Consider the following 15,087-nt stretch of genomic DNA (forward strand, 5'->3'; position numbering starts at 1 on the left):
AGGGAAACAAACCAACCAAGGGAATAGAGAATTGAAGACACGTGATAGACACATGATTACACAGACTAGTAATGTGCTCAGTTATATTACACATTCCAATGACACCAGTACCATAACATTTAAAAGGACACTATAAACTTAAAATACAGTCAATTAAAAAAGAAGAATTCAAAGTAGTTTTGGGTGTTAAACCTGCCCCTGAAGCTCCTTGCCAATTTTTCTGTGGTTTTATGATGACATTTCATATTAAAACAAATGTTTTATCCTGTTGCCATATGAAAGACCCAAACAAATAATAAAATGAATATTTATACAAGGGAAAATTTATGGGATTGCTCATGGGAGAAAAGTTAGGCCTGGCTCATACACAGAAGGCCTTACTGAGTTAAGTAAGTATTTGGAGGAGTGGGCTTCAGGTGGTACAGGACTCATGCATGTTTTTTAAATAAACAAAAATTGAAAAAATCAGATTTTAAAACAATTTTTGGTTTTAATAATTAAAACCAAATTAAAGTGCCACATCATGCAGGAAATGGAAACTGATTTTTAAAATATTAATTTTAATGGATTCCTTTACCCTAATTAAGATGACTCGAGTTTCTGTGAATTCACTTCTGTTTCAGCGCACTCCTCGCAGCTTGCATTTTACACTCACCCCACTACCTTCACCTCTGCTGCCTTGTGTGCAACCTTCAATCACCCATTCAGCCAGCTCAGGGATTCCATTTGAACCACCACCTTGTCACTCATCTGTCGGGGTAACGCCCACCAAGAGCGCCACTTACCGAAGAGGCCAAGGCGCCCTTCGTCCGTTGGCTGCTGCTAGGCTTCTCTTTGCATATTAATCAGCCTCAGATTTCTTCTGCACCAATGCGGGCGCCGGCTTCACTCTCCGTATACGCACCTAGCTGATTTGCATAGAGCTGCAGCCGGGGCCCCGACACTGTGCAACCCTAGAAGGGAAAAGGAGGCTGCGGAGCTGGACTGGTGTGTCTGGCTCCTGGCAAGCAGGGGAGTGGAGTAGGAGAGGCAGACAGGAGCTGGAATGGCTGCACGGTTCACTTCCTAGGCACTGCAACACGGCACAGCAGCAACAGGGAGAGCGCCACGGCAGAGGCAAAGCCCAGCGCACGTTACCTGCTAGCTTGAGATGAGCCCCGCAGAGGGCAGGGAGCTGCTGCCTTTCAATGGAGCGGGAGGGAGCAGGCAGAGACGCTGAAGTGCTGGCTCCTTGTGCACGGTGTTGAGGGGAAGCCAGAGGGGGAGAGAGGGCGAGACGCTCCGCTTGCGCTGGGCACGGAGGTGGGGAGGGAGCTGCGGTAACAAGGACTCAGCTCGGCTCCGCGCGGGGCCAGGGCAGCGGGCGCGGGGGACGAATCGTTCTGCGAAGGGACCCAGCCCCGGCAGCCTCGCCGCTCCCAGGAACGAGGCTCCCGCACGCACCGGAGGGGCTCGCAATGCGGTGCTTGGCTCTGCTCGGCTTCTTCGCCTGGGGTTTCGGGAGCTCGGCTGGGCCCAGCGGCGGAGCTTCCCCTCCTCCTTGCCCGGCTTCTTGCAGCTGCGACGGGGACGGAGGAGTCGATTGCTCCGGCCGGGGGCTGACCGCCGTGCCCGAGGGACTCAGCGCCTTCACCCACGCCCTGTAAGTCCTGGGGGCTGTGTGGCGGGGGGAGCTGGAGACAGGGGTGTTTGTGTGTTTGCTAGAAGGGGTCCCCCTTTGCCTCCAGGCTTTCCCAAACAGGTTTCCCGGGTGGGTGTGTTGGCAGCATGGCCTGGGCAGATGCCTGCCCTACCTGTTAGTGTGGCAGGGTACGGAGACCGGCTAGGGCTGGGCTAGGTTAATGCCAAGTGCTTTCAAAGACAAACTAGGGATTTTTTTTTTAAAGATTTGTTTAGAGCCCAGACAGCCCTTCTGCCAGTCATTTTGGTGATCTTAATTCTCCCTGGCCTTGCATCCCATTTGACAAGTAGGTGGGAGAAAGGTGGCCCTTACCTTATTACTGCCTTGTTCCCCCGGATGGAGGAAGCGGAGAGGAGATATTGTATCTATTTTAATAGAGCCCCTTCCTCTGAGAAATAGACCCCTCGTTCTATCCATAGGTCCTTGTCCCCATCCTACAGGCTTTTGGTGTCTTAAGGCCAGGGATTCGCAGATCTGGGTAAAAGTTGGACCTAGACACCTTTTTAGTGTGTGTCAAACAAACAGAACCCCAAACCCTGCTGATTGGTGCATGCCCGTTCTCAGTCAACAAGCAAAGACCATCAACTGGTAAGGGCAAGGCAGAATCAATAAGACAGTATTCTTGTGCTGCCAAATTTGGGCATGCTGAGTGAGGTAACACCTGGATTCAAGCACAATCAGTGTTTAAAAAAAAACACAGAAAAAAACCCCACCCATTAATCCAGGCATAGTTATTGAGCAAATACCTTGATTTTGCTGGCTCTAAGATCTCAATATAACCAACTGACCCTTCTGTTTGTCAAACAGAGCCTTATGAAGAGGAGACCACAGTATTATGAACAACAAAAAATAAGCAATGCTATGTACATTTAATGGTGTGTTTTGTTTTTTTGTTAATTACTTGGGAACTCTTAGGCATTTCTAAAGTGTGTTTATCAACTTAGTATCTAAGCACCTGATGTGTTCCCTTTGAATGTTTGGATTGTAAGCATTTGGGGTTGCAGAAGGATTTCCTTAAGAACTGTAGAAATCCACAAATCTGTTTGTATCAGTCAAGAGCAGGAGACGGTTTTCCCAAATTGGCATTTCTTATGCAGATTCATTTACTGTACTTACATTGCCTCTGCAAGGTCCAAAGCTGAAAAAGGAAACAATAAGACATGAATAGACTTCAGGCAGTGGAGTTCTGATTAGGTATCTAGAATGGCAGGAGACCGACTACCTGCAGAATATGCCAAGTGAGAAGGCTGGAGGTGAAGGACAAAAACCATCAATTATTATATTTGAAAATGGAATTATGTAGCAGTATCATATTGCTCAAAGAAACAGAGAAGTAATGTTAATTGCGGTTCAGGTATGCAAGGCCAAGGAAGATTAGATGGCTTGCATAGAAATGAGGAAAAAGAATACAATAATAGGTAAATGTTAAACATTAGGTAAATATAGCAGGCAACAACATTACCTGCGTTAAAATATGGAGAGGGCAAGTATTTGTATCCTTTGAAACATCCTCATATTAATTCAGAGTATATTTAGCTAGCTAGCAAGAGGATTAGATGTGCTGCTCCCAGCAAAAGTTTCAAACTTTTGTTTTTGGAGGGTGAGTTAGGTAGTCCATCCATAAACAGCACTAACCATTCCTTTGCCAAAAATCATGTCGGGTCTGTAGTGTAGGCAGATGTTATTAATTAAGCACACAATGTTAATTTGTTCAAAATATTGTCTAAAATGTGGAATGAGAGAACTTTTATCTCTAATACAGCTTTATTTACCTTGATTTAATCGTCTCCTGAATTTGGTTAATCAGTTTCCTTTCATAGTAAACCTCTAGGTTGTCTCTTTGGATCGTTTCTTTAAAGTCCTCTGTGAAAGTTGGCACTCTAGGCAAGATTTGCCAGTTGGCATCTGTGTTAAATATTCAATAATTCTATTATAAACTTTTAATTGTACATTTCCCTTGTGTAGTGAGATGACTGAAGAGGGATTTACAGCTTTCAATATGGTAGAGTTTTGCTAATCCACAAACCTGTTAAGTTTCACAATAAAACATGCCAGGCTTACCCCACTTCTCAGCAAAGTTTTAATAGCAGAGGGCTGTAATGAGATTTTGTATTACTAAAGCTTCGCTACTGTTGCAAAATGTATTAGTGCACATTATAGCAAATTATGATGATGCATACTCATAAATCAATACTGAACTATATTTGTCAAAAGTAAAGGAGCAGAATATACTTTGTTGAAATAGTCTTTATTTTTCTGTGTATTTTGGTTCATTTACTTTCTGATTCATGAAATTCATAAATATGCAAAGGGTCTCCTGGTTCTTAGTATGAACCACCCAGGGTTTTCCCAGTGCTTGTTCATCAGTTGTACCTTAGCAAAACATGTCCCATTTCTCTCATATACACCTCTATCCCGATATAAAGCTGTCCTCGGGAACCAAAAAATCTTACTGTGTTATAGGTGAAACCTTGTTATATTGAACTTGCTTTGATCTGCTGGAGTGCGTAGCCCCGCCCCCCCGGAGCCCTGCTTTACCGCATTATATCCAAATTCATGTTCTATTGGGTCGCGTTGTATCGGGGTAGAAGTGTACCATGTGTGCAGATATTTTTATCATTTGGATTGTGTAGAGCAGATTATTGAGCCTTAAATTCTTAGGAGTCTTTTACTTGTTAGCAGGAAGTTGCATATTTGCAAAGTAATTTATTCATTGACTTAGGTGTATTGTACAGTAAGACTGCCATATAATAGTACCATATAATACTGGGAGTTGGCTTTTTCCTTGTGTTTCATTTGCAAAGGCAGTGTTTCTCATGGTTAGAGCAGGGGGATGGAAGACAGGAGGACTGGGATCTCATTCTGCCGCTGTTACTGAGCAAACTAGGGGCATGGTCTCAGACTATGGAGATGTGAATAGTATTGTTCAGTAAAGTACCATGCTGTAACTCCCACAGTTGCTGGAGGCGTAGACTAAAAGATTCCTACTTTGCATTAACATCAATGTAGTCCTCTTTGAAGGAGGATTACATGAATGCAAACTGTGAACATATTAGTTCGCACCTGCAGCATTCACATGGGGGAGTTACACCGCAGCACTTTGGTGCGCAATGCTATTCACGCCCCAGTAGTCGGAATTGCAGGGCAATGTAGACATGCCCTCAGACTTGCTAATAAGCTCCCTGTGCCCTAGTTTCTCCATATGTAAAATGGGGATCTTGCCAAACTTTGTAAAGTGCTTCAAGATTCTTGGGAGAAAGGAACTTGGAGGTTGTGGTTATTAGGATGACTAGCATCCCTGTATATCTGTGAGACTGCTTTTATTGTCCAGAAGTGGTTATAAGCCATTAAAATTAGAACCCAATATAGCTATAGTTGCCAAACTCTTTCAGTTGTAACTCCCTGTTTTAATATGCTGATAAGATTCCAGAAGTTCACTTCTGGGACTGATGTATTCCATACTTGGTTTCTGTTTGAAGGTGGGATGTGATATATACTGCAATGTGTGTTTGGTGTTTGGGCAGTCTACCTCAGACCAAAATCCTTTCAGCTCTTTGCTTTGCAAGAGTTAAAAATACTGCCCATGTGCATGCCAATTATTGTCCTTGCTTTTGACTTTTTTCAAATACAGAACTCAACAATGGCTGCTTTTTAAAACTTTGCATTTAAATAGTCCCCGTTTTGGAGCATAGCCATTCCCAAGTTTTGGATATGGGGGAAAGGCAGAATAATGGTTTTATAAGCCATAGAAAATTCAGCACACTTGGTAAGCATCATCTGAGCCTGATATTCTGTGAATTTGAAACTTTCATTTAGAAACAAAATTGTTTCATTTTTGTTTTGTCCAAGAAACTGCCATGGTGATGTGCTGCTGCCTTGTTAACCCAACAATGACCATATCTTTTACCTGCCCTGTACCCTGCAAGAATTTAAAGCCTTACATTTTTTGATGTTATAGAGGCAAGGTGGGTGAGATAATATATCTTTTATTGGACCAACTTCTGTAGGTCTCTCACCAAAAGAAGTTGGTCCAATAAAAGATATCGCCTCACCCACCTTGCAAAACTCTTTAGTATCCTGGGACCAACATAGCTACACTGCATTTCTTGATAGCTTTTAACTGTGTAATCTTAATGTAACATCCTATATATATAAAAATATACTGATGTATTCCCTGATCTTCCATATCAGGTTAGCTTGAATAGAACCACAGGTGGATGTCCATTTGCATTCTTATCTCTTCCTATTTCTGCTTGTACTGGTATCTTACAGTGGTCAATTGAGTATCGTAGACTGGGTACTCCTGTTGGTGTGTGTTGTTCGCAATGCATCCATTATTTTATTATACTTGATTATTATTGTACGACTCACTAAAATTTTTTTTTTCATAGAGTCTAATGGATATTATGAGTCCCTTGCCGTGGAGTGTCTTCAGTCTAATTTTTCATGTGACGAAATGAGTGAATACCACACAATGGTAGGGGTTGGGGATGAGGGGAGGAAGGACTGGGGTTTCAATAATAAGATCATCTAGTTACTTGGGCCTTGTCTACACTACCACTTTATAGCGCTGCAATTTCCTCTCTCGGATGAACCCCCTCACCCCCCGAGCACTGCAAGTTTCAGCGCTATAAAGTGGCAGTATAGACAGTCACTAGCTACTCCCCTCACAGGGGTGGGCTGTCTCTTTTTTTTTTTTTACAGTGCTGGTGCTTTAACATGGCTAGTGAAGACATACTCTCAGTTATGGTATGAGCAGAGCAGGATGTTTCCATTAAACATATAATAGGGTTTCTTTTTTTTAAAAGAGGATACCTCATGGCTTTTGGGTGACATAGAAGGTTATTGTTGTTTATGATGATGATGCGTTTGAATGAGGAAGGCTGGTATTTTGATGAACAGGGATTTTTTTTTGGGATGATATTCCATGAATGAGGCAGCCTGAGAAAAAGAAACAGAGAAGGGAGTAGTGTGGAAGAAGTATACGAACAGAGGGGATTAGAGCAGATGAGATGAGGTGAATCCAGTGGGTATCAGGAGGAACAGGAGAGGAGATAGACTTTTGATACAGTTACTGTAGGGAGCCATTTTTTGGGTAAAACTTAGTTGGGTTTCGAAGTCAGAATTACACAATCAGCTGCTTGTTTTTTTTTTTCTGATCATAGGCTTTGTGGCTTTGCTTTGTTGCAAAATAACTGTTGTCTAGCAAGTTGATTATGCCAAAGCAGTAATGTTAAGATGAAAGCTAATGAGTTGGGTTTTTCTTTTTGTTTTTGTTTTAATTGATGCAATGTGTTCTTTTTCTTTGACATGATCTTACCCAGTGGTGTAGTGGTAAACAAAGAAGTGGATAAACTAACCTAAACTTAACTCCATATTCCCTAAATGAGAAGTTTACCCTGCAGTACACTATTGATCTTATGCATGTTGTCAATGACCTGACAATATGTTATGTAAAAGAAAACATTCTCTATGTGGTCAAAGCAAGTTATGCTGAGGGCATCTTTTATATTTCTGCTGGTATTACTTAACTGCAAATACTGTACTTTTCAAGTCTAATACTGGTCTCCAGAGTGGAGACGCATTGGCTGATATTTTTCAGAAGTGATTAGTGATCTTCGGGAACTTGGATATCTGGATCCCCAACTTCAGACACTTTAAATAGGTCTCATTTTTCACAAGGTGGGTGTTTGATACCTCCTGAAAATCAAGCTCTTTTGAGGTGACACAGTTGGGCTTCTGAAATCGCTAGTTATTTTTTGAAAATCCCAGCCAATTTAAATAATAAAATATAGTATTTCATCAGAATCTTAAAAATGAAAAGTATATTACCTAGCCATAAATATAATCCTTGTTCTTGCCAATGATTGTCAGGATACATAGCATTTTGTTTCCTGATTTGCGGAAAAATTTGGAAGCTTAAAATTGCAAGTATGCCACTCCTCTTACTTCCCAAGAACTTCCTTCAAACAAAATGATTTTCTGAGAGTGTTTGAAATTTTGAGGGGTTGGTTACTTTGTTTTAATTTTACTGTTTTTCCATTTTTTGTGCGTATGTTTTCAAGACCATAGGCATTCTAGTGTCCAGATGCTTTGGCATAATCTTGATGTAGTCAATAGGTGGATCGTGGGCCAAATCTGGACTGCCAAACACCTTTGAATGGACTGTGAAATCATTTTATTTACATATTATTATCATTATTGTTATTGTGTTGTGAAAAAATGTTTCTCTGAAGTCTGGACCTTGGCTATACCTAGACCAAGACATTTGGACCTTGACAAAAAATAATTGTCTACCCCATTTCACATGTTTGTTTGCATTGGTTTTTATTCTCTGCTCTCCTCCCTGCATGAAGAAAAAACACAATTGCTGCCTAATTCTGTTTTAAATGCACTCCATTCGCACTATGCATATTTGGGTTAATCTTCCCTTTCTTCCAAATCTATCACTTCACAAACGAAAAAAATGTCTTTTTTTTTCTAGTAGACATTCAAAAAGGAAATGCTAATTTTGCTATTTGCCAAAATCAGGGTAAATGGCTTTTAAAAGCCATCAGTTTTAATGCTGTATTTTCTACAGTTGTTCTGCAGCTTCACAATCAAAATGTTGGGGTTTTTTTAATAAGCAAGGTCTAGCTCAGGGTTCGCCAGGGTAAGCACCCTAGTGGGCCGGGCCAGTTTGTTTATCTGCAGGTTCGGCTGATTGCGGCTTCCACTGGCCACGGTTCGCTGTCCCAGGCCAATGGGGGCAGCGGGAAGCACCGAGAGCCATACTGGCCACTGCTTCCCGCTACCCCCATTGGCTTGGGATGGCAAACCGCGGCCAGCGGGAGCCTCAATCAACTGAACCTGCTGCATCGGCAGGTAAAAAACTGACCCGGCCCGCCAGGGTGCTTACCCTGACGAGCCGCGTGCCAGAGGTTGCCGACCCCTGGTCTAGCTATTTGAAATTGGTGTCTCTGTATTTGTAAGAGTTGATTAATTCTTGGAGATTTGTAATGTTCTTGTACCCATCTCGAAGAAGGTATTGTACCTGAATCTGGTCCAACTGGGCTATTTCTGCTGAGTTTATATATAAATATTCAGCAGGATTATAGTATCACTTGATTAGTCCTGCTGTCTCCAACGAAACGTGTGTTTTTATAACTGAATGTTGTGGGTTTTTTTGTTTTGTTTTGTTTTTTTAAATCTGGAATTTTTATGTAGCATTCAGCTGAAACCGATGGTAGGGTAGCATGTAGACCTACGATGTATCTGACAGATTAAAAGAGAACAAGGCATTGCCTTGTAATGTTATGGATCAGTTACTGTTGTATTAGAATGGTGAGGAGCCTGTTTAGGTGCAATGAACATTGTCTAACAGAGGGACTATTTTGAAAATTAAGGATGGCCAGGCATGACCTTCAGTTTGGAAAATGTAGCATAATTAAGGCTTTTCTGTCTCAGGAAAATTATATCGCATTATAGGTTTGAAGGTTTTGCAGTTACACATTGTTTAATTTTTCACTTGCCTATGCTACATACTGTGATAAGTGATAAAGTCCACCTTTATTCATATATTAAAGACTCATTTTTTTCTTTAAAACGGCAGTCTGGAAGCCTTGTTGTTGTCGTGTTTTTTTTTTTTTTTAAATAAAGGCTTTTTTAAAGAAAAAGACCACACACATATAACAAATAATTTTGACAACAATAAAAACACTATTTTGCTTTAAAAAGAAATATTTTCTTCTCCCCACCTTCCGCATTCTAGCGTTGTTAATGGATGAGACCCAAGAATGAAACTGAAATGAAACTGCCTAATCTATTTTTCATTGTTCATTAACAAAAATTAATGAAGAGTTAAAACAAAACAGTCAAAATACATCTTGATCTGCTACCATAGAGCTCTGCACCCATGCAGAGTCTAAGACTTTTCATGCATCTGGGCTTACTAATAACACTGGAACAGATACATCAGCCCAGATCTTGCAACTGGATCCAGGTGAGCAGATCCTTGCAGCTGTGGGGAGCGACCCTGAATTCAGTGACGGTCTCTCAAGCTGATTTGGTTGCAAGATTAGGGCATTTAAAGTATGTATTTTTTTCATGTGTCTTCTTTCTTCTTTAAGAAATATGAAGTCCTAGGTATTGCATGAGAAGGTAGAGGTTTTTTTTACGGTTTTTAGTGTTAAGGAAAAAGAGTGTAAAATGTGTAATTGGCAACAAAATTCTTGTGTGCCTCCCCTTCTCCCCAAAAATCAGTGCCCTACCACAGTGTCTAATTTGTCAGTCACTTGACATTTATTTTTGCACCTTGAGCTCATTATTATCAGCCATATATCATTTCTTGTTTGATGCTGACTAGCAGAGGCTCAGAACCATGACTTCAGGGAGCATGGAAATCAGTTTGCTGTGTGAAAAATTTCAGAATGTTAATTTAAAACAAGTTTGTACTGGTAAATCATTCCCTTTAACCCTTGATAGACTTTTACTAGTAAATATGTGTTTAACATGAAAAATACTGGAGGATGCAATTCAGGCATTCAAAAAAACATTCATGAGACACTTCCCCTGTTTTTTTTATGTACACAGAGAAAGTTACTGGCCTAGATTCCAGAAGGGCAAAGCATTCCTACCTCCTTGTAAGGTGAAAGAAAGCTACTGTGTTCTTGGTCCCTTGGGAAAGCAGGCTGACAGTTTCTAGCCTTCATTAGTGAAGATTACCTTCTCACTGGGAACCAAATGTAAGCTGGTGCAGTATTTGTATTGTGGAGGGTTTACAGACAGCACTAGTGCCCCTCCTGCTGCTCATAATTTCACTCTGTTGAGGCTTTGGAAAACTAGCAAGACTGAGCAGCTTTCCCCTTGCCCTCTGAATTCTGTAGGCAGTGGTGAAACTGTCAAAAATCATGTCAATTCTATGCTGTTGCCACCTGGAAAAAGCGAGGATATTGGATTTGTTCATAGACAAGATGAAGAACCTGAAAGAGGCCGGAGGAGAGTTAGAATAGCAGAAATATTTTCTCTTCATCACCCTCACTGCAGGGGAGGTGTAGAGAGAGGGAGGCTAGAGTATCCAAACAGTCTTTCTACACCCAGGAGACTGGACTGACAGAAGGAGGAGACAGAAAGCTCCTTACTTCCAGGAGAGAGAGAGAGGAGATGAGCTCCAAACTTAAAAAGACACCTATTTGCAGAAGGCTGATATAAAAGAGAGACCCCAATTTGAGTTTAAGGGGCAGCACTTTTCTAGAAATCCCAGCAACCTCCCCAGCAGCTGGGCTGGGCACCTCATATGCATCTGGACTTTGTCCTTGAACCTTGCTGGTGGAGCCTACCTACCCTCATCTTTCATATTTGCCTCTTGGCATGCTTGGTCTGCTCTCCCACCCCCCTCCAACAAAAAAAAACAAAAACAAAACACACACAACCTGCTGCTATTTAGTAATGAGAAGTTCTCAATCTGTGATCTGTAGAGGGATGTCTGGTCCTATGAAGTTGGCTCTTCATTATTTCCAGCTACTAAATTGCATTACAAATCAGCTAAAAATGGATTAAGTGCTTTCCTAATCTCTCTTCTACTGGTATGTAAGCAATTGTTTTAGCTGCCACTAGATTTTATGTCACCGTGAATGAGAGGGAAGCTTGCCGATACCATTTTGAATGGGAGAGAAGGTTATCCCTGTCACGATTTAGTGTTGTCCTCACTCTGGAAATGTTTGAGAACGCATGTTTCAGGACCTGATCCCCTCTCCCATTGAAGTAAATGGCTAAATTCCTTTTGATGGTGCGATATCAAGGCTGTGTAGAATGTACTGTAGTTCATTGTTTCTCAAAGTCGACCGCTGCTAGTGTAGGGAAAGCCCCTGGCGGGACGGGTTGGGCCGGCTTGTTTACCTGCCGTGTCCACAAGTTAGGCTGATCACAGCTCCCACTGGCTGCGGTTCGCCATCCCAGGCCAATGGGGGCTGTGGGAAGTGGCGTGGGCCAAGGGATGTGCTGGTCGCCCTTCCTGCAGCCCCAATTGGCCTGGAGTGGTGAACCTGCGGACGCAGGAGGTAAACAAACCAGTCCGGACCGCCAGGGGCTTTCCCTGAACAAGCAGTGGCCCGACTTTGAGAAGCACTGGTGTAGTTCACTGCATCTGTTAGTGCCTGGTGGGAATAATGCTGAGATGGCATCTGGTGTGCTTGGCAAAAGAAGTGACCTGATTTTCAGAGGTGCTGAGCTACTGTTACTCCTGTTGACTTTCATGTCACACACCTCCAATCATATAATAATTTTACCATCTCTTGCTAACACTGATTACTACAACTGACAAATTGGAAAAGAAAATGTTTCTATGTTTGTTTGTTTACTGTGTGCATGTGACAATAATTTGTGTGTGTAGTCCATCAATTTTTCTTATTGTATAAAAGGGTCTTTTGTGCAGACAACGGACATCATTATATACTGGGGCATAGCAATATTCTAACATATGTTTAAAAAAGCAAAAGGTTATTGTTTCTGAACAGGTGATGGTGTTGGCATATTTTCTCCAGTTGGCTGGAATGACATCTGTGAAAACTGACTTTTACTTTTAAAAAATCACTTGATATTGTTTTTTGTCAACCTCATGCATCTGGTATTTTGTATTTGTCTACTTGGAATTTATATATGTCATTTTTTCTTAGATGTGTCATTGTCCTATATCTGCACACTGATATGGTGCCCTGGGGCTTAGTAAAACCACAAAAAGTCAGTTGAGCTTTTAATATGAAACCAACCCATTAAAGGAGTGTTTTGTTCAATGCATTTTGGCTGTTGAGAAAACATTAGTTGAAACATAGACTGACACATTTGAAATATTGTGGACTCCATGTAATGACAGAGATAAAGTGAAACTGCTTTTGTTGTGTTGTGTGTGTGTGGTGGTTTTTTTTTTTTTTCCTTAACTCTTGTGTTGATTTTCAATTTCTACTTGAGGAAACTTAATTTAATAAGGACATCTGAAAAGTAATATTTTATAATGAGAGATTGGAGTAGTATATTATGTACAGTTAAAAATATTAAATTGTCATTTCATTGCACTTAACTGATTGAATGCAGTGTTTGATACAACTAGATAGAAGAATTTTACTATTTCGTGGGATAAAGATTGTGGAAGCTTGATGCTTTAATATGTATCAAGATGAATTTTGTAATTCAGATCTTGTCTGTATTTTTATAGTTAGGGTGAAATGCTATGGAAGTGCTGCACTGTAGTCTTTTGGTCTTTGCCCTGTCCTAAATTACTGTTTAATGTTAATCATTTGCTGTGTCCCACCCCAGAGATGGGTGGATCTGTAAAGTGCTTTGGGATCCTTCAACATAGAATTCTATCAATATAAATGTGGTATGGATTTGCAAACAGTAAGACTGTCTATGTGGGATCATCAGGTTACATCAGTCTGTCAATGTGTGCCTCACTCTCTCCCTTCCAAACTCCAGGAAGGTCATCAAGGCCTCAAAAATCCTCTGTTTAAAAAGTCTTACTTGCAGCAACTCCTTCCTCTTACAAAGTAGGAGCCAGTTAGTCCCACATTCTGAACTCTCTCGAGGAAGAAAATAGGTGTGATGTATTTTTTGTTTGTGTTTTTGAAGCTCCCCAAAGTTGGACAAATAACTGAGGAAAAACTGGGTTTCAAGAAGTGTTTGATAAGGACAGAAATCAGTGGCTGTAACTACATTAATAATGACATCTGTAGGATCTGCTAATTCTAAGCAGTCTCCAGTCATTTGTTGGTTTTGAGAATTGAGCCATAAGCTTTATGCATTGTGAAGGTTAATTTCCATTTTGAAACCACTGTTTTGCATCATCTGACTTGCAGTTTAAAGTACTTGGGACTCGATCCTATCTTCAGGTACTACATATAAGTAAAGTGCCACGAGTCTTGTGGAATTTCACCTTTTAAAATTAGTAACTGGTTCCGGCATATTGTATATAAAGATGCAGGGGAAGGCTCGTGCCACAAAGACCCAGCATAGAGGCGAGCACCACCTGGGAGGCATAGGGCACTAGCAGTAATAGGGTTTTGTCTTTGTGGTTTTTACAGCATTTGCTTGCTCATAATTTATTTTTTGTAAATTTTGTCCTTTTTTCCTCATGAAGACAAGCTCAAAGGTGAGGCAGCAGTTGCTACGCACCTTCTGGGAGGGCTTATTGCCTTGAAGGATCAGGCCCTAAAGGACAAAAAGCTGTATACTGTGTTCCTATGGCTATTTAGCTAAGCTTTCCCTTTTAAAACTCAAAGCATCTTATTTTAAAATTTGAATAACCTAACAATAGAAAAACAATGAGCCTGTTGAATGTCTCCCCATAAAATTTCAAGAAATTGTGTTCTGACTTCTAAATGATACACAGTTGGCACTGAATCATAAAACGTTGTGTGACCTCAGAGCTACTCAGCTTAATTTAGAGTCATTTAATAATACTGCCAAACCTGTTTAATTTAGCTTAATTGAATAATGCTGCAAATGGAGTTGTGCACTTGATAACCTCGTTCTGTGAAAATGTTTTTTGTTGAAGAATTTTCCCATTACTTTCTTGACATCTGCATGGTTACACATGAATAGCATGACCCAGTCTCTCAGCAGGGAGACTAATGTGGCCCTGCTTTCGATAGCCCTGTTACTGACACACAAAACATATGGAATATTTCATTTCTGTCTTTGCAAACAGGGCGTGGGGCTGTAAGGGCAAAGGGCTGCAAGCTTCAAACTTCATGGTAAATTGGTACGTTAACCACAAGGTTTACTGTTAGTAATCGAAGTGCTTTTGCCAAAGTCCTATTATTTAACATGACATTGTGTTGCTGTAGGAATAGAATCCCAGATGTAGAACAAATCCATTTCAGCAATCCAATATTAATAATATAAGTAAGCAGCAGACTCCTCTGTGGTCTCATTTAATCTTTAATGACACATGATAGCAAACAAACACTGACAACTACAGTGTCCAAATATTTTAGGAAAATTGTCACTTGCTATTTGCTTGACAGATACACCAGATAAGAACACAGATGCATGGTTCCCACTGGAACAAGTCATGGAGGCTGTCTCCCCTTACATTCATTATGTCCCCTTTCAAGCCACAAAATGGGGCCAATTGTTTCCTATCATCTGAACCAAACACAGCACTGTGACTCTAAAGTTTCTATTGTGTGGTAACAAAGTGAGAGTCTGCTTTCCACTCTAGCCAGTGGGTTACTGCTCAGTCATCAGGAGTGTAGCAAGAAAACCAAGGCACAGCACTGTTGTATCATCACCAAAGGGAAAGAAAACCCATTGTGAGGCTGGGGAGGAATGAAGAAAACACTTGCCACCCGAATATGTGAAATAGTTAAATGGGGATTCAGGGAATTTACCCCTCTCGTCCCTTCCAGTAATTTCTTCCATGTTGTTTTTAC

At 41.0% G+C, this 15,087-nt stretch overlaps 1 protein-coding gene across 2 annotated transcripts in view; it reads left to right on the forward strand.

The window, feature by feature from the left end:
• Positions 1–824: 824 nt before the first annotated feature.
• Positions 825–15,087, forward strand: part of LGR4 (leucine rich repeat containing G protein-coupled receptor 4) — a 148,696-nt gene continuing 134,433 nt past the window's right edge. The window contains exon 1 of one of the 2 annotated variants that reach the window (XM_050955274.1): positions 825–1,642. In XM_050955274.1, the coding sequence (XP_050811231.1) occupies positions 1,458–1,642 (185 nt within the window). In that variant the 5' untranslated portion in view covers positions 825–1,457. The remainder of the gene's footprint in view (positions 1,643–15,087) is intronic. The other variant, XM_050955272.1, reaches the window with a different exon arrangement.

Source organism: Gopherus flavomarginatus, chromosome 5 (assembly GCF_025201925.1).
Source record: "Gopherus flavomarginatus isolate rGopFla2 chromosome 5, rGopFla2.mat.asm, whole genome shotgun sequence".
NCBI lineage: Eukaryota > Metazoa > Chordata > Testudines > Testudinidae > Gopherus > Gopherus flavomarginatus.